This window comes from Pristis pectinata, chromosome 24 (assembly GCF_009764475.1).
Source record: "Pristis pectinata isolate sPriPec2 chromosome 24, sPriPec2.1.pri, whole genome shotgun sequence".
Lineage (NCBI taxonomy): Eukaryota > Metazoa > Chordata > Chondrichthyes > Rhinopristiformes > Pristidae > Pristis > Pristis pectinata.
The window spans coordinates 13,056,202-13,083,987 of NC_067428.1; the positions used below are offsets into that span (position 1 = coordinate 13,056,202).

Genomic DNA, 27,786 nt, shown 5'->3' on the forward strand with positions numbered 1-27,786 from the left:
AGACTCTTCCACAAATGGGGCAGGATATAACAGACTTTGTTATATAATGCAGTCATTCCATTACTTATGGCCACGAGGTTCTCTATATCATCCTGAAAGTTCTTTCTCCACTTTGATAATTCATGGGCCAGATGTTCTCAGGAGTGAATGGACTGTTGCTTCTTCAAGGAAGCTTTGAACACATTCTTGAATCTTTTTTTGTCCCCCCTCTGTCTGCCTGGTAATCTCCTATCACGACAGACCTTAGAATAGTATGTCTGTTTTGAGAGTCTGGCATTGGATGCAAATAACGAGGCCAACTCTATGCTTTGGGATGTTGGATTGGAGGGCACACTGATTTCCTTCCAGAATTTGGAGACACAGCATTGGTATTTTTCTAGGGCCTTGAGATGTTTTCTGTAGGTAGTCCAAGGCTCAAGAAACATGGATGACGGGAATCACTGATGTTGAGTAGATTGAGTTTAGTGCCAGGTCTGAAATCTTAATCTTCAAATACTCTTTTGTTTAAGCAACCAAAGATTATGCTTGTGCATTAAAGGCAGTGGTGAATTTCATCATTAATATTTTCTTTCACTGAGAGAGAGTTCCCGATATATTGGACGTGGTCCATGTTTTCTAGGGTCTCATCATGAACCTTTATTGTTGGAAGCAGGTAGAGGACCTTGTCTTTGTAAATGAAGTGGTGAATTGGGTCAAGCAGACTGTCTTTTTCAAGAAGTTTTGTTTCTCGAGTGTTGAAACTTCATGTTCAAGCAGGTGGGGAATATTTCATTGCACTGCTGAGGTGCATTGTATATGGTGGGAAGGCTTTGGGGAACCGATGCTAGTGAGTTACTGATTGTAAACCTGTTCATGTGGCCAGAGAATTGAAGGCCATGTCACTGCTGTTGCAGATCTGATGCAATACAAGGCAAGACTTGCATGAAATTGCATCAGATGTGCCATTAATAAGAACCTTTGAGTTGACTTGATTATTCAGGGTTAATTTGGATGCAAGACATTGTTAAAATCCTGCATTAATGGATTAAAATATTTGGTTATAATATTCCAAGAATTCTTGAATAAGAAAACCTACTCTCCCTGGCTGTTAGTTGAGTTTTGTGTGGATAACTCATCTAATGACTTTCGTAATCAGTTTGCTTTGCTGATGTCATAAAACTAAAAGGGGTCAATCTGTATACTTAAGTGAGCAGTTCCTGTTTGCTCATAGGCTGATTATTACCGTCCTTTTGCTGAAACCGTTAGACAAATAAATGGAAGCTCATGAGTACAAAATGGCACGTGTACAATAGCAAATCTATAACACTCAGGAAATATAAAAGCATACAACCAACTTGATTCGACTCAATTGAATGAGCAATGGTGATGCTGTACCAAGAAACATACTGTGGCTCAAGTCAGCCATGTGGGTAAATATTGCCCAGTGTAGGATTTAGTCATATTGGTTTGATCTTTAACTATCACCAGTGTCCCAGAGTCGATGAGTGTTCTTGATTACTGTCTGAGGATGACTCAGACCAGATAATGTCTTGCCTCCTGTGGGGGAACAACCTGCCAAATAAAGCTTGCTTAAAAATAATGGTTGTTCAGTTGAGCTACTTTTAGGCAACACAGTGGCATAGCAGTTAATGTTGCTGTAGCAAAGCTCCCAACCTCTGGTGTTTGTACATTTGCTTTGTGACCACGTGTTTCTCCTGATGCCCCAGCATCCCCTCACATTCCAAGGAGATGCTCTTAGGTTAATTGGTGATGTAATTTACCCCTGTCAGGGTAGGTGGCAGGAGAATCATTGGGGGGAGCATGGACGTGAGAGAGAGAGAGAATGGGTTAGAGGGAAATAAATGGGAGAACAGGACTGATTGGAATTCTTTTAGAGCTGGCATAGACCCAAAAGGTCAGAGTGCTGCTTCCTATATCGTAAGAAAAAAAAAATGAGATAGCACCTAGCACTTGTGGAGCCATACGATAGCAAGAAGTGTGGCAAATGCCTCAATAGTTGCAAACTAATCTATATATTCATCTTTTGAGGTAATGGTAATTATCACTAAAGTCTATATTTGTTGAGTGTTTTACAATTTTCCTTCTGGGTCTAAACTTGAGGTCTTGGATTTTGGTATTTAAAAGAAAAAATTCTACCACAATAATATGAATATCTACTCCTTTTTAGGTCAAAAACAAAAAGTTAATGGAACTCCTTCGAAGGAAAGTGCGTTTGGCTCAGCCATATGCAGGAGTATTTCTTAAAAAAGATGACAAGTAGGTGATGTAACAGTTCTAGTAGACTGACACTGAAATTTGTAGAGCTATGGAGAAGGAGCAAGGGAATGGAATTAATTGGGCAGTTCTTTCAGAGATCTACAAGACTCAATGGGGCAAATAACCTTTTCATATGCAGTGTGATTATAAAGCTCTTCTCAGAGCCCTAAAAAGTAAAAAATAAATCTTGGCCATTCATGCAGAATGGCAAATTTCTGACCCTAGAAAGTCAGTCCAGTACTGGTGAGCAGTGATGTCACAAGTGTCTTACAGTCAAACTTGTGAATAGATATAAAAGTGTTTGCAGAAGACAGATTATTTGTCTTCGACTAAAATGAAAAGCTGTTTCTTCCGCTTCCCTAATTTTCTACCCAAACTTTGCTTAAGAAGCTGGAAAACTTAATGCTTTGAAAAAATATTATAGTTAGTGCAGTGATTTTAGCTGTATTAGCCTCCCCAGAGGCTCAGATAGTTTAACCAACAAATAATAGCTTGATAGATTACAAAACAGATCTGTATTCAGTTGACTATATGAACAGCTTCAATACCTTGGACTACATGGCGGGGGGGGGGGGGGGGGGCGGAATCAAAAGCAAACGCTGGAAATTCTCACTGGGTTAGGTTGCATTCGTGGAGAGAGAAATGCTTCATGTTTCAGGTTGGTGATCTGTCATCAGAAGAGAAAAGTAATCAGTTTGGCTTTTCACTCCTGCTCTCCTAGCGATTCCTGCTAGAAAGTCTTCACTGGATAGAAGACAGAATGCGATGAAAGCCTGTTAATCCCCACCATCTAGCACATTTAGTGCTTGACTACTCATCACTGGGTAGATGACTTCAGGAGAGGAGGGAAGAAAATTGGAAAGAAAAATTTTTTAAAAAGTCAGCTACTTTATTTCTACCTCATTCAGATTCCATCTCTTGAATTAAGTTTAATGCAATTAATGTTTAAACATAGAGGAGAATTTACAGTTTCATATGGGTACTATCAAAAATTTGTTTTCCAATTTTTTAAATTTTTGTTGCAGCTTTCTTTTAAGCTTTTAAGAATGTTACAAAGTAGAGAAATCTGCAATAGTGATGACGTTTGTTTTTGTTTCTACAAACTCACAGCAATGAATCTGATGTAGTTGAAAGTTTGGGTGAGATTTACCAGACGGGAACATTCGTTCAGATCCATGAGATGCAGGATTTGGGAGACAGACTGCGTATGATTGTAATGGGACACAGAAGGTAAGTTAGACATTGCATTGAGTTACTCGATTTCTTACTATTTTTTTTAAATCAAAGATTTGCATCTTAAAGGGCTTTTGTCATAACTGAGGTTTTATAAACTTTTCTCCCTGCATGTCAATGTGTGGGTTATATAATAATTTATAATTGCCCTCTATTCAGTAAAATAAATTGTTTGGATTTTGGTAATGGTATTGGTTTATTATTGTCACTTGTACCGAGGTACAGTGAAAAGCTTGTCTTACAAACTTTTCGTACAGGTCAATTCATTACACAGTGCAGTTACATTGGGTTAGTACGGAGTGCATTGATGTAGTACAGGTAAAAACAATAACAGTACAGAGTAAAGTGTCACAGTTACAGAGAAAGTACAGTGCAATAAGGTGCAAGGTCACAACAAGGTAGATCGTGAGGTCATAGTCCATCTGATATGTACCGAAATACAGTGAAAAGCTTTTGTTTGTGTGACATGCAGACAGATCATTCCATACATTAGTACATTGAGTTAGTAAAAAGGAAAGCAGAATACAGAATAGTGTTACAGTTACAGAGAGAGTGCAGTGCAGGTAAACAAATAAAGTGCAAGGGCCATGATGAGGTAGATTGGGAGATCAAGAGTTCACCTTTTAGTGTATGAGAGGTCTGTTCAAGAGCCTGATAACAGTGGGATAGGAGCTGTCCTTGAGTCCGGTGGTACGTGCTCTCAAGCTTTTGTACTTTCTGCCCAATGGGAGACAGGAGAAGAAAAAATGACCTGGGTAGGAAGGGTCCTTGATTATGTCACCTGTTTTCCCGAGGCAGTGGGAGGTGTCAGTGGAGGGGAAGTTTGTTTGGACGATGGACTGGGTTGCATTCATGACTCTCTGCAATTTGTTGCAATCTTCGGCAGAGCAGTTGCTATACCAAACTGTGATGCATCAGGAGTTTGTGAATGTTAATAATTTAATTTCTTGCCACCTTTTTTTTCCGCTATGTTGTTGTAACAGATAACTTTAAATTTATTCAGTATTGGCCAGAAGATTAAGAACTGAAATACAAACAGAAAATGCAGGTTAGGCAGTTTCTAAAAACAGATCTGGTTGACATCATAAAGCAAATTTTTTCCTTTTATATTACCTTTCCTAATCTGTTCTACCACCCCTTAAAATTTATTCCATATTTCTTTATTTAAAAACATTTAAATTCTCTATTTACATTCAATACCCTTTAACTATAAAACTGTGATCCATAATCTTATTTCTACATTTATGCAGCTCTCAATAGATTTTTGTTTCATTTGAGCCCCCAATTCCATGAAGGTGTTCATGAGGAACTAAAATGTATGGAGTCCTTAATAATCATAATGTCCTGAAGCACTTTAAAATCAACAAACTACCATTCAATTATTGTCATTAGGGTTTAAGCCTACAACATTTGACGCAGAGGAAATGGTGTTCCCACTGAGCCAGTTTTGCTGCCCTTAGTTGATTTATTTTTTTTGATATTGCCTTGTGTTGAATCTTAAGAGTTTCTTGATGTTGTTCCCTAGAATCCAGTTAACTAGGCAGCTGGAAGTAGAGGCAGATGAATCAGTATCTGAAGAATTTGAGCAGAATCAACACATAGCTCAGAGGAAACAAAAACCTGATGGAATAGATGGAGCCAATGGCCAAAGCTCAGAGATGTCCATAAACTTGGAATCCCATCTACCTCCAATGGGTGAACTTCTGATGGTAGAGGTAGAAAATGTTTCTCATGAAGACTTTCAGGTCACAGAAGAGGTCAAAGTAAGTATAAAGGGGAATGTCGAAGTGTCACGTTCTCTAAATTTTGTTACATTATCTTCAGTTCTGTTTGCATTATATAAGAACAGAAAGTGCTGGAAGTACTCAGCAGGTCAGACAACATCTGTGGGAATAGAAACAGAATTAACATTTTGGGTCAAAAACCCTTTGTCAGAACTGGGCAAGACAAAAGAAACTCATTAAGCTGCAGGGAGGGTGGGGGAGGGGGGTGTCTCTGATAAGGTAAATTTGGAGTGACCATGAGGGTAAGCTATAAACAAGGTTATCTAGTCAATAAATGAATAGGATCAGTTAAAGAGTGAGAATGTAGTAAAACAAACATGGACAAAAACATATGGAAGTTTCTAAATGCAGAGCAGGAAAACATGCCCAGCAGGTCAGGCTGAGTATATCCTCCGCTCTAAGGGAGGGAAAAAAATTACCAGCTCGGCTAATGTTACAGGTGGATCACTGATATCAAGGTACCTGAAGTTGTCGAATTCAATATTGAGTCTAGAAGGCTGCAATGTACCCAGATGGAAGATGAGATGCTGTACCCGACGAACAGCATCTCATCTTCTGTCTGCGTTGTATGGTACAGGAGACCACAGATGGATACGTCGGAGTGGCACGGAGAATTAAAGTGGCAGGCAAAGGGAAGGTTGGGGTCTCCCCTGCAGACTGAACACAGGTGCTCCACTAAGCAGTCACCCAGTCTGTGTTTAGTTTCTCCACTGGAGAGGAGGCCACACTGTGAACACTGAATGCAGTTGATCAGATTGGAAGAAATGCAAGCAAATCACTTACTTGTTGAATTCACTGCCACTTCTCTTAAAGGAATGCCTAACCCGAAGAAGCTCAACTCTGTTCTCCAACAGGATTTCTGTTGTTCTCTCTTGCATTGTTTGCCCTTAGTGATATCCCTTTCACTCCTTGTCTTTGATAAGGTGTTGATCTGCGAGTAGAGGAGAGACCCAACCTGACCTACTGGGCATGTGTTTGTGCTCTGAATTTCCCAACTCCTACATTATTTTGTCTATGTTCTTGCTCTCTAACTGTTCCCATTCACTTACTGACCACCTAAACGTTTAAAGCTTATTCCCGTGGTCACCCTGGTTTTACCCTATCAGAGACGTCCTTCCGCCGTCACCTTCCCTGCAACTTAACACTCTCCTTCTGTCTCCTTCCCAGTTCTGATGAAAGGTCTTTGACCTGAAACACTAACTCTGTTCCTCTTCCCACTGATGCAACTTGACCCACTGAGTATTTCCAGTATTTTCTGATTTTTATTTTAGATTTCCTGTACCTGTAATGATTTTCATGTTAACATATTCCTGTTTTGGTGCTTTCCAACAATTTTCCATAATAAATTATTTAGTAAACAAAGCAAGTAAAGATACTGGTGCCAATACTTTTGTTCCCCACTCTCCAAATTGAATCCACTTTATGGAGCAACAGTGGGTATTTGAATGGTGCCTTTACATAATAAAGTGTCCCAAAGTGCTTCTGCCTCTGAAGCATCTTGCTGTTCATGGTCTTTACTAGCCTCCAGAATCTTGGCCGAGTTGTGAGGATGCCACTGAGCCTGACCATCAAGCATCCATTTACACCCCCATCCCCCAATTCCCATTATTTTCATCTAGGTTCTGCTACCTACCTGCAGACTTGGGACAATTTATAATGTTCAACTGAGATACCATTCTGCATGTCTTCTGGATGTGGGATGAAACCAGAGCACCCAGAAGAAACGCATGCGGTTGTAGGGAGAATATACAAACTTCACACAGACATCATCAGAGATCAGGATCGAACCTGGGTTGCTGGTATTGTGAGACGATAGCACTATTAGCTGTGCTGTCCGTTGAGATTTAATGACCATTCCTAATTCTTTATGAGAAGATAGTAGCAGGTTTATTTAAATGTACACTGTTTTTATTCTAATTCTCCAAATGGATTAAACAAATATTTCATAATGATGAGAAACAAATTAACTAGCTTTTTTTTAAACAGGCACTTACAGCAGAAATTGTGAAAACTATACGTGATATCATTGCCCTGAATCCACTTTACAGGTAACTATTTGAGCATTCTGTGTTGTTTGCTTAATATTATTTTAAAATAACTTTTTTTCAGCTGTTCATGTCTTCTTCAGGTATTTGTAATGGGAAAAACCCAGGTATTTCAACAGAAGAAGTATGTCACAGCACTATGCATAGCACATAATAAGTGCTAAGGAAGTTTAGAGGAGTAATGGCAATATGAACAGCTGTGAACTTGATTTGCCTTTCACTGGCAGTGGGAGGTATAATATTGTATGCTTTTGTAGTTTATCATTTGACTACTCTGTGGACAACTTAGAGTTTAGTTTGGAAAAGGTGAGCATACTTGTATCTCATTCCCATGTCATGGTGGTCTTTTCAACTTGGATACTGAAATCCAGTACTTATTTAATTCCATGCTATAAATATATTCATTTTGTAGGGAAATGTGCTTTATTTGACTTTATGCTCCAGCACATAAATGAGTAGCATCAGTTTGGTAGTGTCATGAACCTTATGCACTTGGAGATATTGTTATTTGTGGGAATAGTTGTAGACTACTTTGTTCCTCTCCATTGTTACAATAATCTCTGCACATTCATTAAGTTTTGGAGGATATAGAAGAATTAAGTGAGTGGACAAGAAGTTGGCAGATGAAGTATCATGTGGGAAAATACAAGGTTATCCACTGGAAGGAAGAATGAAAATATTTTTATAAAGGTGTGAGACAATATGTTGCAGTACCTATTGATCTGGAAGTTATAATACTTGAAACATAAAAAGTAAGCATTCAGGTACAGCAAGTAATTAGAAAGGCTAAAGGAATGTTGCCCTTCATTAGGATAGGAGTATGTAAATAGGGAAGTTTCTCTGCAATTTTGCAGGACAGTGGTTAGACCATGCTTAAGGTATTACTTAGAGATTTGGTCTCCATATTTAAGAAAGGGTTTGCATTTCATTGGAAGTGATGCAGCAAAGGTTCACCAGATTGATAACTGGGATGAAGGAGTTGACGTATGAATAAAGATTGAAGCAGCTGTGCCTATGCTGATTGGAGACCAGAAGAATGACAAGTGATCTTATTGAAACTTAGAAGATTCTGACATGGATTGACAGGATGGATGCTGAGAGGATGTTTTTCCTAGTGGAGGTATCTTAAAGTAGGAGCATAATTTCAAAATAAGGAGTCACTCATTTAAGATGGAGAGGATGAGGAATTTCTTCTGCTGAGGGTCATGAATTGGTATTGGTTTATTGTCATCACGTATACCCAGATACAGTGGAAAAGCTTTTGTTTGTATGCCATCCAGGCACATGCCATGCAAGAGTACTTCAAAGTAGCAAAAAGAAAACAGCATGCAGAATATAGTGTAGCAGCTACAGAGAAAGTACAGTGCAGATAAACAGAAAGTGCAAGGGCCATGATGAGGTAGATTGGGAGGTCAAGAATTCTCTACCTCAGACCTGTAGAAGCAAATATATTCAATACATTCAGGGTGGGGATTGGCAACAACAATTGAGGGATATGGGGAAGGAGCAGGAAGGTAATGTTGGGAGCAAGATGGGATCATCATCATTTTATTGAATAGTGGAGGAATTCAAGGGGCCTGTTTGGTTTCCACTTGCTCCTCTTATGTTCTAGCAATAATTCTTTGAGTTTCTGTAATATAGTATTAATATTGCTATTTGACTTCACATTAAATGTAATTTTTTTCTATGCTATTTTTCAGAGAGTCAGTGCTTCAGATGATGCAGGCTGGACAAAGGGTAGTGGACAACCCAATTTATTTGAGTGACATGGGAGCTGCTCTCACAGGTGCAGAATCACATGAACTACAGGAAGTTCTGGAGGAGACCAACGTAAGCTGTCAATTCAGGTTGTCCTGATATTTAAAACAAACCCATTTTGTGTTTTGCCTTTTCCCATATTATTATTGTTACTGCATATAATGTATTGGACAAATTCATCAGGAGCATTATATGCAGCCCTGCTCTGATAAGGAACAGTCAGAGCAGCAAAGGTGATTTATTGTGCCATTTTTGTGGTTTGATATATTGGTGACAGTTTAGACTTATCCATAATGTTGCAGGAATGGAGTCATAAATAAGCCAAATTGGATAAACATGGTACATTTCCTTCCCAAAAGGGTATTGGTGAACTTTTTCTTTAGACAATCCAATAGTTTTTCCTTTTTAAACTATTTTTTGATTTATGTGATAAATAGGCACCTTGAAAACAATGATCTTGAAAACTTCAATATTATGAGCTGAGGTTCAAATTTTGATGTGTTGTATTTTAAAATGTACTTTCCTGTCAAGAAAATAATCCATGTTCCTAAAATCACAGAATCTGTGCTGGCTTTTTTGAAGAGCAGTTGTTGCAGTCCCTCATTCTGTCCTTGAATCCCATTAATTATTTTTCTCCAATTCCATTTTGAAGCCGTATCTAGTATATCCCAAATCCTAGCCACTCATTTCATAATAGGTTTTTTCCCTTATCTCACCACTAGTTCTTTTAAATCATGTTCTCTGCTTATCAATTGTTCAGTCTTCAGAAATGATTTCTCTTCTCTTAATTCACTTGACCTTCTCTTTGGAAGAACAATTCAAGTTCAACAATCTTCCCACATAACTTTTTCCATCACCACAAAAGACCTGTTAAAATGACTTATTAATCTTTAATCTTTAAAAATGTTAAAAACTCAGTTAAATATGCTGTCCTGTTTACCTCCTGCCCTATTTGCCTCTTGTAGTTGTTGAGTTTTATAGATTTTCTACCATGCAGATCATACCTTGAATTTAAAACCAATGTTTTCATCTTAAAATTCCTATATGTCCATGAAGTACCTATCCTTGCATTCCCACCACCCCCCCCCCCACCCCCTCCAATCCTAGCCCCCTCCTGCACTCTTTAGTCCTCCAGCTTTTCCCCTCCCATCTTCATCCCAAACCTGAACCCTACCTTCTGGATTTCTCTCTATCACAATTGCTTTCCATTACTTACTTTACCTTTTCCAAAAACATCTCAAAACAAGTTTTCCAAATTTCAATGACTCATTTGGCTTTTGTTTTTATTTCTTTTGCTTCTCCCTCATTCCTGTGCTGCCACCAAATTGCTACCCCAAACCCCAATGTCAATAAAACATATTGTATTATTTAAAGTGTAATAGGGAAACTGAATAATTCTCAGATTATTTACTTGTTGAAGGGTTTTTAAAGAAACCTACTATATATATAAAATTAATATCTTTGGCTGTGTTATCTCTTTTGTCCCTTTTTTGTTTAGATTCCAAAACGACTCTATAAGGCATTGTCTCTGTTGAAAAAAGAGTTTGAATTGAGCAAACTACAGCAGCGTCTTGGAAGAGAGGTAAATAGACATATTATCTGTGTTCCTGCTTTTATTCCCTACTTTATACCCCATTATTGATTCTTGCCAAGTTACAAACTATTTACATTATCAAGTCTTTGCCCTTATTTCTCTGCAAATCACAATAACTATCAATCTTTGAAAGCACCATTAGCTTCACTTATGCACTTGTTTCCCAGTGATCTTGAACTGTGGATCATTTTTTTTATTCCTAGCTTAGAGACCTTAAAGCCAGTTGTAGCAACTCCTCTTCTTTGGCTGAGATCATAGAATTCAGTTCACACTGGAGGTAGAAAATGTGAGCCTGGTACCACACTGGGCGAGTATTTGGTCAGCTCTCCAGCAGGCACATTTGCTCTGATAGTGCAAATTCTTATAATATTTTAAAATGCTTTTATATAAAAAAAGTATAAGCACCTGGGTGTCGTTACTGTTTTTCTGAGCTACAAAGTTGATCCTTATGTAAAATTCAGTGGATTTGTTCATTCATAGGTAGAAGAGAAAATCAAGCAGACTCATCGCAAGTACTTGCTTCAAGAGCAGCTGAAGATTATTAAAAAGGAGCTGGGGCTGGAGAAAGAAGATAAAGATGCCATTGAGGAGAAGTTCGAGGAAAGGCTGAAGGAACTGGTTATTCCAAAGCATGTCATGGAGGTTATTGATGAGGAGCTGAACAAACTCAACTTGCTTGATAATCATTCCTCTGAGTTCAAGTGAGATTCCTGGAGAATTTTACTGATTTAGCTTTTCCTGATAGCTTAATGCCCTTTTATTTAGGGAAACAGAGCATTTCTTGAGCTTCATATTATTAGAAAGAAAAATTGAAGTTTGAAAATGTTTGTGGCATGTATAAATGATCTGGACAAAAAAATGGTCTGACTTTGCAGATGACACAAAAATTGGTGGATTTGTGAATAATGAAGAAGATACAGCAGGATCTGGCCCAGTGTGAGGTGTTGCACTTTGGGAGATCAAATGTAAAGAGACAGTACACTGTTAATGGCAAGACCCTCGAGTGTTGATGTACAGAGGGTTCTTGGGGTCCAAGTCCATAGCTCCCTGAAAGTGGCTGCACAGGTTGATAGGATGGTAAAGAAGGTATTGGTATTGGTTTATTATTGTCATTTGTACCGAGGTACAGTGAAAAACTTGTCTTGCATACCGATCGTACAGGTCAATTCATTACACAGTGCAGTTATATTGAGTTAGTACAGAGTGCATTGATGTAGTACAGGTAAAAACAATAACAGTACAGAGTAAAGTGTCATGGCTACAGAGAAAGTGCAATGCAATAAGGTGCAAGGTCACAACAAGGTAGATGGTGAGGTCAGAGTCCATCTTACTGTATAAGGGAACTGTTCAATAGTCTTATCACAGTGGGGTAGAAGCTGTCCTTAAGTCTGGTGGTACGTGCCCTCAGGCTCTTGTATCTTCTACCTGATGGAAGAGGAGAGAAGAGAGAATGACCTGGGTGGGTGGGGTGTTTGATTATGCCGGCTGCTTCACCAAGACAGCAAGAGGTAAAGACAGTCCAAGGAGGGGAGGTTGGTGTCCGTGATGCGCTGGGCTGTGTCCACAACTCTCTGCAGTTTCTTGCGGTCCTGGGCAGAGCAGTTGCCATACCAAGCTGTGATGCATCCAAATAGGATGCTTTCTGTGGTGCATCGATAAAAGTTGGTGAGTGCCAAAGGGGACAAAGCGAATTTCTTTAGCCTCCTGAGGAAGTAGAGGTGCTGGTGAGCTTTCATGGCCATGGCATCTGTGTGATTTGACCAGGACAGGCTGTTGGTGATGTTCACTCCCAGGAACTTGAAGTCTCAACCCTCTCGACGTCAGCACCGTTGATGTAGACAGGTGCATGTACACCACCCCCTTTCCTGAAGTCAATGACCAGCTCTTTTGTTTTGTTGACATTCAGGGAAAGGTTGTTGTCATTGACACCATTCCACTAAGCTCTCTATCTCCTTCCTGTACTCCAACTCATCGCTGTTTGAGATACGGCCTACAACGGTGGTATCATCTGCAAACTTGTAGATGGAGTTAGAGCAGAACCTGGCCACACAGTCGTGAGTGCATGGGGAGTAGAGTAGAAGGCTGAGGACGCAGCCTTGTGGGGCACCAGTGTTGAGAATAATCCTGCCGGAGGTATTGCTGCCTATCCTCACTGATTGCAGTCTGTTTGTTAGAAAGTCAAGGATCCAGTTACAGAGGGAGGTGTTGAGTCCTAGGTCTCTGTATGGCATGCTTGCCTTTATTAGTCAAGGCATTGAGTTCAAGAGTCAGGAAGTTATGTTGCAGCTTTATATAACTCTAGTTAGGCCACATCTAGAGTATTGCATTCAATTCTGGTCTCCCCATTATAGGAGGCTTTGGAGAGGGTACAGAAAAGGTTTACCAGGAGCTGTCTGGATTAGAGGGCACGTGCTATAAGGAGAAGTTAGACAAAATAGGGTTATTTTTTTTCTGGAGTGGCAGAGGTTGAGGCAGGACATGATAGAAGTTTATAAAATTATGAGAGGCATAGATAGGGTAGATGGTCTTTTTCCAGGATGGTAATATCAAATGCCAGAGGGCACAAATTTGAGGTGAGTGGTGGAAAACTTAAAGGAGATTTGGAAGGCAGTTTTTTTTACACAGAAAGTGGTAGGTGCCTGGAACCCACTGCCAGGTGAGGTGACGAAAGCAACATTTAAGAATCATGTAGACAGGCACATGAATAGGCAGAGGATAGAGGAAAATAGACCATGTGCAGGCAGATGCGATTAGACATTGAGTTACAAAGGGCCTATTCCTGTCCTGTCCTGTACTGTTCTATGAGAGATGGTGAAGGAAGTAGATTTCTAAGAACATGTCAGTCTACAAACGTTTGTTTAGCAATTACAGCTTAAAGTTTTAGTGACACTGGGCTTATTTTTACTACAGTTGGACTTCTGGGTCTAACAAAAAAACCCTAAACAAAGATTAGTTGTACATGATGTTGTTTGAGGCTTCAGTAATTACAAATCAGTGCAATAGTCAACTCAACAAGATAGCTGTTCAGTGTTTTTAAATTAATTCATAACAAACTTTAAGTAGTATAATCAGATTCAAACAATTTAAATAATTTTATTGTGTTCTTGCTGACATCCTGTTTTCGCATCACCTGCTTTAGTGTGACCCGAAATTACTTAGACTGGCTGACAACAATGCCTTGGGGAAAATGCAGTGAAGAAAATGTGGATCTGAAACGAGCACAGGAGGTGCTGGAAGAAGATCATTATGGCATGGAAGAGGTCAAAAAACGCATCCTGGTATGTGAATTGTATAGGATTGCTGATCAATCATATTCATAGGTCAACAATCCATGTGTTGACATACAGATTTGTAGCCTGTATTGTTTTCACTCGAGCAGTTTAGATGCCTATTGAGAAGCAAAGCATGCTGGAAACCTGAAATAAAAACTGAAAATGCTGGAAATTCTCGACATGTCAGATAGTATTTGTGGAGAGAGAAACAGCGTTAATGTTTCAGGTCGATGTCCTTTCATCAGAAGTTCTGAAAGACGTGACCTGTTTCCCTACAGGGAATAGGTGGGTAAGTTGCCCAAGGCATTTTTCCCTTGGGAATAACTGAAGCTAATTATACGTAGATCCTAGTTGGTGCTGTATGGGCTCTGGCATGGAGCTTGGGTTTGAGATGTTCCGAATGTGACCAAGCCCTTATGCTGCATTTAACCCTGAATCAGCAGATTGCACTGTGTGCCTGCCTTCTGAGTTCAGCTCGGCATCACCCTCTTATCACTATGTGGATTTAAATTTAGGAAAGGCCCTGCTTCTCTGCTTACTCTTTTTGATAGGAAAGTAAATGTTCAGATTAATGTCTCAGCTCTTTAATTAACTTTAGGTGAACTTAAAAATACTCTCAGCCCATGCACTGCAGTTGTCCTTTATGTCCTGTCAACCGTTGATGGCTTAAAGTTGCCTTCTTCAAGTGGCCTAGCCTCTTCTGGCCACAATCTGGGATCTGATACAGGATTTATTATGCAGTGGAAGCCATGTGACATTGTTGCAAAAGTTGCCTAATATGGATGCATTTAACTCTGCTGTAAAAAAACCCTTAATTGTATAAACTACATGGATCCCCGTAGACTGAGGCATATCTTTCAGCTTGATTTTGTAACATACATCTCTTCTGTGATTCCAGGAATTTATTGCAGTTAGCCAACTGCGTGGTACTACTCAAGGGAAGATTCTGTGCTTCTATGGTCCTCCTGGTGTTGGCAAAACCAGCATTGCTCGATCTATAGCAAGAGCATTGAACAGAGAATATTTTCGATTCAGTGTTGGAGGAATGACTGATGTGGCAGAAATCAAAGGTCACAGGTACTTTTAACATCTGATTACATGAAAGCCATGCAATTACACTTTTGAAATACTTCCAGTTGGTGGTGTCGTGATTAGTATTAAATCTTTGAATACAATTAATCTGGATTTGAATGCCATTCTAATGGATTTCTTAAAGCACTAGTTAGTTTTTTAATCACATAACAAAATGTATAATGTTTGCATCTCTGAGTCACACTAGGGTTCATGTGACCACTATTATACAGATTAAAGGGTAACCAGGTGAAAGAGTATGCAAACACTGTTCCTATCCAACAGATATATAAAAGTTCACCTGAATTTGTACCTGTAATTTTTTTAAGACAGTGTGGCAACTGTTGGAGAAACTGCAAGTCCATTCAGACTAAGAACTAAATACACCACATTATGGGATATGGAACCCAATAGTGGGGGAGTAGCATCAGTGATTTAAGATATTATGATGATATATTCCTTACCTTTTATGGTAAGGAATGATATACCAAGAGTTTTACTAGGATTATTACAGGTGAGAAGTGGCAGAATTTATGAATGCAGTGAGTAATAAGCTTGCAAAGGCAGTATAGTTTAATGATGGATTTAACTTCCAGATAGATTAAATTAAATGGCCAAGCTTTATGTCGGAAAGGGATAGTGAATTTCTTCTGTGTTTAGGATGGTGTTTGGAAAAACTGTCCTAGAACTAAGAGGGCAGCTCGTATTAAGATTTAAAGGTTAACAAGCAGCAGTGAGTGAAGACACAAGAGACTGCAGATGCTGGAATCTGAAGCAAAAAGTGAGCTGCTGGAGGAACTCAATGGGTCAGGCAGCTTGTATGGAGGGAAATAGATAGGCAACTTTTCAGGTCGAGACCCTTCATCTAGACTGAGTATAAATAAATTGAAATAATTTACATCATGGGTACTACTGATTAAATGTTACATTTGAAAGGAAGGAACACAAAATGTCCACTAATCTTACAGATTTAAACAAGTCTACCTTTAACACAACGAGGCAGAGGTTGTTATCAATAAACTGGAAAAAATCTATCTGGTAAATTGCAGAAGGTTTTTTAAAAAAAAATTATAATACAGAATCTGTTTATAATCCTAAAGGCAAGAGCTCTTCTTACTGAAAAATGTAAAAGAAATTACAAGGAAACAAGTGTCAATGAGAGTTAGGGAGGTAATGAAATTAATGCCACTAAAGAGAAATTAATGGAGAAACAAGAGGCCAAAAGCTGACAATTCCCAGACCCGATGGCCTTCATGTTTTAAAAGATGCGGCTATAGTGAAAACGGCTGCATCAGTGAGGGTTTCCAGAATATTCTGGAATAGTGCCAGTGGTTCTGAAGCTAGCAACTGAACTTTGATGTTCAAAAAAAGCAGAGTTAAGGGTGATTTTTAAAAAAAAAATGTTTTTTTGGTGGGCAGAGGGGTATGGGGTCTCTCCTCATAACCGAACTGCTCCATCCTAGGCGTTATCCTAGTAAATCTCCCCTGCACCCTCTCCAGTGTTATCACATCCTTGGGAACCAGAACTGCACACTGTACTCCAGCTGAGGTTTGGCCAATGTTTTATAAAGTTGGAGCATAACTTCCCTACTTGTATATTCAATGCCCCAACCAATGAAGATCAGTATCCCATATGCCTTCCTAACCACGTTATCTACCTGCATTGCCACCTTCAAGGATCTTTGGAGTTGTACTCCAAGGTCTCTCTGTTCCTCAATACTCCCCAAGGTGTATATCCTAGTCTCATCAGTGTTCTCAAAATGCATAACCTCATATTTGTCTGGATAAAACTCCATCTGCCATTTTTCAGTCTAACACATTGATGTGTCTCTACGGCTTAAGGACTACCTTCCACACAACCAACACAAAATAGCCCTAGTATTCCAGATTTAAGCAAGTCTTTTGCCTTTCTACACCAATCAGACCAAGTGCAGTCTAGGTGACTTGGTCCCTTGTCAATTACAATTTAAGTTGATGAGTTAGCTGAAAAGACAATGCAATGTAGCCAAACTTGAGCAAATCCAGATGCTTGTGTGAACTATGAGAAGAGCACAAGATGATGCAGGTGGGTCAAGTGAGTGTGAAAGGTGGGGCATAGGGAGTATGATGTGAGGAAAATGAGAGATAACAGGAAAAAACAGTAAATGTTTGTGTACATTGGCACCTTGGTGTGTTAACTAGTAATTAGGATGGCAGATCATATGTTGGGCATTTTAAAAGGGGATTGTACTCTATATACAGAATGATTTGCTTGACATCACATAGCCTTTTTGAGAATGTAACATGATAAGGGGACATCAGTAGATGTTATATAACCAGAGTTTAAAGGTGTTTCTAGTTCCAAACAAAAGGATATTGCATAAAATAACAGGATCTCTTGGAAGCCAGATCTAACATTAGTAAGAAAATCAATTATGAGCAAGTACTATCTGATGGCACTCTTCATGACTTCTTGTATTAATTGAGAATGACGTGTGCAGCTCTGAAGCATGTCCTCGTCATTATAGCCAGAATATTGTGTCTCAAAGCCTCTGCTCTATATGGTATTTGCAGCAGATTCTGAATTTACTCTGTAAGAAATTAAGAGTGCCCAGTCTGACATGTACCATAATGGGGACCTCAGGCAGGGGCTAAGATGGGTTATTCCCCGGCTGAAGGTAACTATGATAAAAACAGAAAATCCTGGAACATACACAGATCAGGCAGCATCTGTGGAAAGAGAAAAAGAGTTAATAATCAGATGGATGTTCTATAGAAGAAGTGGCCATTCAGATACAAAGGAGAAAGAGAAAGGGGTGGGAAACCCAATCTGCATTTGGTTTCTCTAATACAGAGGAGGCTAGATGCTGTACACTAGTTTGAAATTTCAAACTCGTCCATTGGTTTTTGGAATGTCCATCTGTCTGTAATATGGCTTCTGCTATTGAGCAAGCATAGTCCTGTGTTGTAGTTTCACTAGATTAATTTTTGGTGATGCCTTTTAATCGTTCTGACATATGGTCCACATGAACTTCAGCAAGGACTTTGACAAGGTCCTGCATGGTAGGCTGGTCTGGAAGATTAGAACACATAGGATCCATGGTAAGCTAGCCAGTTGGATGTAACACTGGCTTGGTGGTGGAAGGCAGAGGGTGTTAGTGAAGAGTTGATTTTCAGCATGGATGCCAGTGACCAGTGCCACGGGGTTTGGCGCTGGGTTCTCAGTTGTTTGTTGGATAAGAATATAGATGGCATGATTAGTAAGTTTGCAGATAACACCAAAATTGTGGTGGGATACTGGACAGTGAAGAAAGTTGTCTAAGGTTACGACAGGATCCAGATCAACTGTGAAAGTGGGCAAAGGAATGGCAGATGAAATTTAATTTGGACAAGTGTGAAGTAATACATTTTGGAAAGTTAAACCAGAGCAGGACATACACAGGGAATGGCAGGTCCCTGAGGGGTGTTGTTAAATAGAGAGACCTTGGGGTGCAAGTACATAGTTCCCTGAAACTGGCAACACAGGTAGACAGGATGGTCAAGAAGGCGCATGGCATGCTTGCCTTCATTGGCATTGAGTACAAGGGTTGGGTCGTCACGTTACAGTTGTATGCAACATTGGTTGGGCCGCATTTGGAGTATTGTGTGCAGTTCTGGTTGCTACATTACAGGAAAGATATGATTAAGCTAGAGGTGGTGTGCAAAAGATTCACAAGAATGTTGCCTGGACTGGAGGTCTTGAGTTATAAGGAGAAATTAGACAGGCTGTGTCTGTTTTCCCTGGATTACAGGAGGCTGAGAGGTGACATGATAGAGGTATATAAAATTGAGAGCATAGATAGTGTAGATAACCAGACTCTGTCTCCCATGGTGGGGGTGTCTAAAACTAGAGGGCATGGGTTTAAGGTGAAAGTGAGAAGATTTAAAGGGGATCTAAGTGGTAAATTTTTCACACAGTGTAGTTGGTATTTGGAATAAGCTGCCAGAGGAGGCGGTGGAGGCAGGAACAGTAACAACATTTGGACAGATACTTGAATTAGCAAGGTATAGAGGGGTATGAAATTAATGCAGGCAAGTGGGATTAGTATAGATGAGCATGATGGTCTGCATTGATGTGGTGGCCAAAGGACACATTTCAGTGCTGTATAACTGTATGACTCTGTTCTTCTATACTCATTGAGCCAGTGTCAATTTCTGCCTTGGTGGTGAAGGATACAGGGCAACAAGATTACGGCTTTGGGTGAAATTAAATTCAGCTGCTGCTGCTGATGGCCTACAACTCCTCCATGGGGTTCCAGTTTTGAGTTGTTAAATCCTATTCTGAATCTGTCCCACTCAGCAAAACAGTATTATTGAAAGAAATGGTTATCAAGGGGATCCATCTTCAGAACATCTTCAATGTGAAACCAGAACTTAGAAGTGGTTTTCTATTACTAATAATGTCAAAGACAGGTGCATTTACAACTGTAAGATTGCAGAGGAGGAGGTTAAGTGGACTATATCATCTGATTTGATTTAATCACCACCTGCCACAGACCTAGTTTGGTCTTCAGAATGGCCAGCTTAATCAGTGTGGTATTTGTAGACAATTATGCTTCCCACTCCACAATATGTGCCTTTGCTATCCCTACTTTTGCTTCCAAGTAGTGCTCAACATAGAAGTCTACTAACAGTGTATTAATGGTTGTGATAATCTTTTTATGCTTCTCTAATACAGGAGGACATATGTTGGAGCTATGCCTGGAAAAATCATTCAGTGTCTAAAGAAAACAAAAACTGAAAATCCATTAGTTCTTATTGATGAGGTAACTTACTCTAATGTAGTTGTAGTTAACACCAAGACCCAACATCTGAAAGCTTTGAACCGGTGGGGATGGAAAAATTCATTATGACTTTAGAGTATAATTGCCTTTTCATGTGCATTCAGCATTCCCAAGCATTTAATTACATTTTGCTGATTTTCAGTTACAGAAGTAGTATGTTCATTATTGACCTACTGTTCTTGTCTTTAGCTAGTTAAGTAGCATGCAGAAATTTTACATTTCTGATCACATCAATCATTTATACCTATTTACTACAGATTGATAAAATTGGTCGTGGTTATCAAGGGGATCCATCTTCAGCACTCCTGGAACTTCTCGATCCAGAACAGAATTTTAACTTTTTGGACCATTACCTTGATGTGCCAGTTGATTTATCAAAGGTATGTTTTGGGTTCCCTTGCTGTTTCAGCCTTGCCTCTCCAAAAGCAAAATAGTGGAAATATTCAGTAGGTCTGGCAGCATCTACGGTGAGAGAAATGAGTTAGTATTTTGGATTGACAGCTTTCATCAAAAGGACCTAACTTGATAATGACTGAAGATTAAGTCTGTTACTTCCAGTTGGAACTCTCAGTAAGACATTATATAACTTAATGCAAATCAATTTGTGGGATAACATTTGATTATCTGTTTTAATATGATCAGAGCTTAATTTTCCATCAGTAGGCAGGGTACAATGGAAGGCATCTTATTTTGTTTTGTATTCACTTATTGTGAAATCTTAAGAATACAAGCTAATATGCTGTAATTGTCAGCCAAAGCTAGGAATCCTCAATTTAAAAGTAGGGGACTTTTTCATATTGATTTGAGTGTTGTTTGGAATTAATTTTGCTGTATGAATATATAGATAATGTTCTCACATTTAGACCATGGTGATTTAGCTGATTTTTATCTGGGTGATATAGGAAAACTATAAATGATCTCAATGTCCCAGCCAACAGATCAGGAAAATCAGTCTGGTTTCTACTTCTGATTGTTCTGTGGTGATTGTTGCTGGAAATTGCCTGAGTGGACATCAACTGAAGAAAAACTTGGGATTAGCTGTAATATAATGCATAATTAAATCTGGCAATATTCTGACAACATTTGAATATGAATACAGCTGATCAAATGAGTGTGAAACTATGGCAGAATGTCCAAGCATGTATTTTTATAGGCTGCAAAAGAATGTACTTCATAGTCTTGTGCTGAAACATCCCTTTTGATAGCTGTTGGCCACTTAAACCATTCGGAATAAGCAATCAAAGAAATATTGTCAAAAGGCTAGGTTGCTTGGGCTTCATGGGGACTGGGCAGTATGTCACCTAGTGTTAAATGTGACACACATCTGTCTCAGACGAGCTTACACCTGTAATACAGCACCTAGTGAGAATCGGAACTCTTGGCATTGAAGTGGAAGTAAAGGACCTTATTTTTTTTCAAAAAACGAATTCTGTTCAACCATTTCTTTTTTTAAAATTTTGTAGGTACTTTTTATCTGCACTGCTAATGTGACTGAAACAATTCCGGAACCTCTCCGGGATCGAATGGAGATGATTAATGTTTCCGGCTACGTAGCACAGGAGAAGCTTGCAATTGCTGAGGTAAATCTGTTCACCTTTTAAATGGACAGAATAGATGGCAAGAACAAAATATTACTTGTTTCTATAAGAATATGAAGGTGTATGCCATGATTCTAGAATTTGTATTGAATTGTGGACATGAGAAGTCCTAATATTAATGGTGCCTAGGTTGCATGGATTAAAAGGGAAGAACCTCATCTGTATTCACTATTTAACTATGGGACTGCATTCTCAGTTCTAAGTATTCTTAACTTGTGGCAGAAGATCATGAATTTGAATTATACTTCAGCTATTTGTGTATCCTTGCCATGCACAGATTAGATGCTATGTTTTGTCTATTAGCAAAAAGACAGTGACTGCACTGTAGTCTATTGCACTTTGAAGCATCCTGAGGACATACAGTATGGTACTATACAGATGTGTGATAGTAAACTTGGACTCTTATTGCAGCGTTATCTAGTTCCTCAAGCAATGACTAGCTGTGGCCTGGATAAAGAGAAGGCACAGATCACACCTGAAGCACTAACTATTCTGATCAAACAGTACTGCAGGGAGAGTGGGGTTCGCAATCTGCAAAAACAGGTGGAAAAGGTAAGTACATGAATTACATCATGCATCAAAATATGAATTAAATTTCTTTATTAAAATAAAAATCTGAAATGTAAAAGTTTTTGCAGTCTAATTTTCAGCTATGCTGGATAGGACATAGGATTAGACATACTGATATAATTTTTTTCTCTCTCCATTGTATTCACCATCTTGTAATAATTAAGGTATAGAAGAGGGGGTTCATGCCTTGTATTTTTTGTAAACACAATTACAATCCAGGTTTTGCTGTAGCAGGAAGTTACAATGCATCACTCCATAAATGCAAAATAAAAGTAGGTAAAAATAGGTTTTCCAGCCAATATTCATGGTCTTGCCCATTTCTATTTCTATGACTAGTTCAACAGTGAACTTGGTGGCCATCAATACATCTGTCCCTGTTCCATGTTTACTTCACCTCACAAATTACAGTTTTGCTTCAGTATCTAATCTTTATCCCTGGAATTCCCTCCCTGAATCACTGGGGCTCTCTCTTCATATAAGATACACCCTAAAACATGAAACCTTTACAAATTTTTTGATTGTCTCTAAGTAGGCAAGTATTCGATGGTGTCTAGTTGGATTTGCACTTGACAGTTCAATTTTTAATTTTTTTATGTGGCAAGTGATAAAGTTGCAAGCCAATAGTTACAGTAAAGTAAACAAGGCAGCTGGAACCTGAGCAAACAAGGAAAGCAACTATCTCAACCAGTCAGATTGAAAGATTGTTCAAGAACACTGAACAAACTTGTGTCTGGAGTGCAAAGATTCAGCATCAAATCGGGTACTAGAGCAAAACACAGACAGACAGAGAGTTGTGGGGAGGGGGAGAAAAATGATTTTTTTCCATTTGTTTAAAAATTTCTTCAACAATAAATACTTGAAGAAAAGGAATGCATGCATAACAGTTGATTTGTAATGCCAGAGAGATTTTTTTCATTTTCAGAACCTGGGCATTGCTGGTAAGGTTAGCATTTATTGCCTATCTAAGATGGTACACTGCTGTTGAAGGTTATGAATGTTTAGGGATGTCTATCAAATGGACTGTTTTGTCATGGATAGTGTCAAGGTTTGAAATTGGCAATAATTAAATGACAGGCTTTGTTGTGAATTTAACTTGCATCTTCCATTGATACAAAAGCTACCTTAGTACAGTGCACTCTCGTGATAAAAGTGCCATCAATTTTTGGCAAATCCAATAAATTTTGCTGGAGGGTGACCAAGAATGCTTTTCCATGTAGATATGGCAGTCGGTATTACTAGAAAAGTGAATTTTATAGACTGCCATGTACAGAGAGGGATGCATGTGGAGAGCTGCAGATTATTCTGTTCAACTGGCATGATTTTACATGAGATTTCTCTGAGCTGTTTTTAAACATTTTGATGCATTACTTGGATTTACTTGCATTTCAATTTCTCATTTAAATAATTTCAGTGGATCTCTGTAGCCACAAATTACTTGATTACTCTCCTACAGGTATTGCGCAAGGCTGCATATAAAATTGTACATAAAGAGACTGACAGGGTAGTGGCAACACCAGAGAACCTCCACGATTTTGTTGGAAAACCTATCTTCACGGTGGACCGGATGTATGATGTCACTCCTTCAGGAGTTGTAATGGGTTTAGCCTGGACAGCTATGGGTAAGTGGATGAGCTTTGAATTTAAGAAATGATTCACAATGAGACCATAACATATTCCTGCCAGTTGTCAACTTTTTAATGTTGTTTGTCTCTGCCCCTGCTTCATCCCATCTGCTGAGATACCACTGTGCATACCTATTACCTCTAGAATTGACTAATCTCATGTTTAACCGACCTTGTCTGCCACTTTCCACCATCCACAGAGCCAGTCCCAAACTCCAACTCCATTTTCCTTCAATCAAATTCACTGAATCCTTTTTTTAATCCCTGTGCTTACTAAATGAAAATGGTTTCTGCACCACTACTTTTTTTTCCTCAAAATTCTCAAACACGGTCTTACCATTCCTATTTCTTTAACTTCAATGTTATAACCTCCCTGCTTGCCCCCCACACCCCCACCCACTCCCAGTGAACACCTTGGAATCATGCCTGTAACTTCAGTTTGTTAGGTTCTAATATACTTACAGAAAATGCTAGAAATACTCAGCTGATTGGGCAGTATCTATGGAAGGAGAAACGGCTAACAATCTTCCATCCGAACTGTTGCTGCCTAACCTAATAACAGAGTATCTCCAGCATTTTCTGTTTTTAGATATCCAAAATCCTGTAGTTTTTTTTGTTTCTCGTGTGTTGATTTCTAAGCTAAGCTACCTTACATAATCAATAATTAAAGTCAATATTTCAGCAAGAAAAAGAGAACACACTTTGGTTTATCGTATGCTATCCTATATTTTCTGAGGGGAAGGTGCTGTTTCTGTTCCATCTACTTTAAGAACATAAGAAATGAGAGCAGGAGTAGCTACTCAAGTGCTCAAGCCTGCTCTGACATTCCACAAGATAATGACTGATCTTCTACCTTCAAAAAATTCCATTTTCCTGCACTACTTGCACCACCCCCCCCCCCCCCACCCAACCACTATCAACTAGAAATGTATCAATCTCCATTTTTAATGCAACTAATAACTGAGCCTCCACAGCCCACTGGTGAAGAGAATTCCAAATATTCACCATCCTCTTACATGAAGAAATTTCTCATTTCAGTCCAAAATGGCCTATGATGTCTTATTCTGGACTCTAGGGGAAACAACCTTCATTTTATCTACCTTGTCGAGCCCTTTCACATAAGTTTTTTTCAAATCAAGTCATGTACCTCTGGCATCCTAAACTCCTAAGAATGTGGAGATGTACCCTGTGTAATTACTCCTCAAGTGACGAACCTGCCACCTCGTGGACCAGTCTACATGCATCGTAACAGGGAAGATGAGGAACTTGCTCCATTTCCCAAGTGACCATTAGGAACAATGGAAGCATTTATCTCAAGAGGACTTCCTTTTCACATTCTCACTCTTAAAGCAGCCAACATAATCAAGAACCCCTCCCTCCACGGTCATTCTCTCTCCTCCCCTTGCCTGTCAGGCAGAAGATAAAAAGCTTAAGAACACATCACTAGACTCGAGGGCAGCTTCTATCCAACTGTTATCAGACTCTTGAACGGACCTCTCATACATTAAAAGATGAAATCTTGATCTCCCAATCCACCTCGCCGTACATATGACCATAATATACCAATACACAAATGTTCTTGGTGTGAATTCAGTTGAGCTGTTGAAAATGTAGATGACCTCATGTGATTAATCTTAGTTTCTTTTTCAGGAAAAAAATGAGCAGACTCTAGGAAACCAGTGGATCATTAACCAGCATTATAAATTTTAAGTATTTTAATTGTAAATATCTTGATCTCCCTGCATCTCTTCAACAACCACCCATTTCCACCCTTTTAAATAAGTAGACGGGGGAGAAAACAGAGTTTCCAACAATGGAAGATTCCGGAATTGATTGTACACTTTATAATCCAAAATTAGGTGGTTCAACTCTCTTCATTGAAACTTCCCTTCGTCGACCAAGGGACAAAGAAAGTAAAGATGGTTCTCTTGAAGTGACTGGTCAGCTGGGAGATGTGATGAAGGAAAGTGCAAAAATTGCCTATACATTTGCCAGGGCCTTTCTCATGCAGAAAGATCCTACTAATGATTTCCTGACTCAGTCTCATATTCACCTCCATGTGCCTGAAGTAAGTTTTTGAGTTGTTCATTGTTTCGTCTGCAACTGTATTTTATTCCACAAAAGTGATCCTAATTGCATGAATTAATTGCCACAACTTTACTTTCACAACTAAATATACACAATAAACAAGCCATTTTCTGTTTAGTTTATACTTATGTGCTGTACACCAAGGAATGCATTAGCTAAATACACTATGCTGCAACTCTATTAAATTGTCACTACTTTCACACAAGTGTTTTGCATTCAACCAATGTAGTTGTGCTTTTCCAGTCAATGCAAAACTGTGCAAGCCAGTTGGCTACAATATTCTGTCACAAACCAGCAACAAAAGAAACACACAGAGCATGATTTAGTGTTAAAAACTATTTTATTAATCACTACTTATGATAATACGTAAAATAAAAGTAAAAATGTTAGTATGTTAGAATTCAAGAATGTTAAACCTCGAACGTTAACCCCAAAACTAAACTCGTCGTGTGTGTGTGTGACAAAGTCCAAAACTCCCAGTTCCGGAATGGTTCTTAAAGTTCAGTTCCGCAAGCCATAAGGTGAAACATGAGCAAGGGCTTCTTCAACAACCACCGTTGTCGGAAGATAAGATGTAGATGTAGAAAAACATAGAGAGAGTACATACGAAATCCAAATGTTCCACGATGGAACCCAAACGACACTTCAGTGTTTACTCGGTAGTGACTTCCTCACCCCGAAAAGCATCCGAACCGTGGTCGTCCACACACAAATACCTGTTTCCTTCTACAGGTCAGCAACAAAGTGAACTCCACCGGATTACCTCCAACTTCCATACATGGATTTCAGTGGCAAACACAGTTATTGTTTCTCATCCATCGATAGAGAAAACAAGCAGGCTGTGTCTCTCTCCCTTCTCTTTCACTCTCCTTCTTCTTCTGCTTTCTTCAACAACGTCATTACGTCCTTTATCTTCTATTGACGTAAGCACGCCCCACACACACATACACACACACTCTCTATCTTAAAGGGACTTTCACTGAGTCCATAACAATTCATATTGCAGTAGTGATCATAAACTAAATTTCAACTTTTGCCTCATTTGTAAGTGAGCTGGTTTAACTTGAGGCAAATCTGTGACTGCACAAGTGTGGTTGTAGATATCTTCACTCAAGTTATTTGCATTCAGCAGGTTACTATTTCTTGCAAATATTTTTGTATCTTTTAAAAAGGCATATTCATCCTATTGTCACATCAGTATTTATTAGACTATCAACATGAAGTTTTGTTCCCGTGATATAAATAAATATTGCAGATATGAGGAAGTGATGAATATTTATACATATTGCAGATGTTGTGGGGAAAACATTTGTCTCCCTACTTTTCCAGTGTTGACAGTTCGCTGAGTATATGCTGTTAATATAAGCAATAAATTCTGTGTAACTGATCCAAATAATTAATGTATCTAGTATGAAGTACTTGTTTATTTTGTTTATACAAGGATAAAGACTTGATATGAACACTTGTGTGGATGGTCCCACAGGGAGCCTCAATTGCATAGTTCATAAAACTCCATTAATCCAGCACACCCAGGACTTTAGTGCAGGACTAGACCATTTTCTTTACCCAGACTATCAAATGCTATTACATTACTACTCCAATACACTGTTAATTCACTTTTATTTTTGAGATGTTACATAGTGACATCCTAGTAAATCTGTTAAGTTTCAAAGGAGTGTGGCCAATAGAACCAGGTTAAAGGGAATGTGGGAAATAAAGTGGATGTCAGCAATGCAGCAAACATCACCTGGTGAGCCAGCTGCTGAACCATTGGGATTTCCAAAATGTCAGGGTGGATTATCAGAGTTTACTGTACCTATACATTGCAGATGAGGAATTTTTTAATGAAACTTACTATCAGTGACACTATTTAAACCTTATTTCTGATGACTGGTTTGTTTCTCCAGGGTGCCACCCCCAAGGATGGTCCAAGTGCAGGTTGTACAATTGTAACTGCATTGCTTTCTCTGGCGATGGATCAACCTGCAAGGCAAAATTTAGCCATGACTGGAGAAGTGTCATTGACTGGAAAAATCTTGCCTGTTGGTGGAATTAAGGAGAAGACCATTGCTGTAAGTTATAATGAAGCTTCT

At 39.0% G+C, this 27,786-nt stretch overlaps 1 protein-coding gene across 1 annotated transcript in view; it reads left to right on the forward strand.

Annotated features, from left to right (window-relative positions):
• lonp1 (lon peptidase 1, mitochondrial) overlaps positions 1-27,786 on the forward strand; it is a 33,366-nt gene that overhangs the window by 1,358 nt on the left and 4,222 nt on the right. Inside the window, exons 2-17 of the mRNA XM_052037569.1 lie at positions 2,168-2,256; positions 3,367-3,486; positions 5,015-5,252; positions 7,260-7,321; positions 9,019-9,148; positions 10,575-10,658; positions 11,151-11,371; positions 13,810-13,948; positions 14,841-15,019; positions 19,710-19,797; positions 20,073-20,195; positions 21,279-21,395; positions 21,825-21,965; positions 23,437-23,602; positions 25,465-25,673; positions 27,601-27,765. Coding sequence (XP_051893529.1) covers positions 2,168-2,256; positions 3,367-3,486; positions 5,015-5,252; positions 7,260-7,321; positions 9,019-9,148; positions 10,575-10,658; positions 11,151-11,371; positions 13,810-13,948; positions 14,841-15,019; positions 19,710-19,797; positions 20,073-20,195; positions 21,279-21,395; positions 21,825-21,965; positions 23,437-23,602; positions 25,465-25,673; positions 27,601-27,765 — 2,271 coding nt within the window. The remainder of the gene's footprint in view (positions 1-2,167; positions 2,257-3,366; positions 3,487-5,014; positions 5,253-7,259; positions 7,322-9,018; positions 9,149-10,574; positions 10,659-11,150; positions 11,372-13,809; positions 13,949-14,840; positions 15,020-19,709; positions 19,798-20,072; positions 20,196-21,278; positions 21,396-21,824; positions 21,966-23,436; positions 23,603-25,464; positions 25,674-27,600; positions 27,766-27,786) is intronic.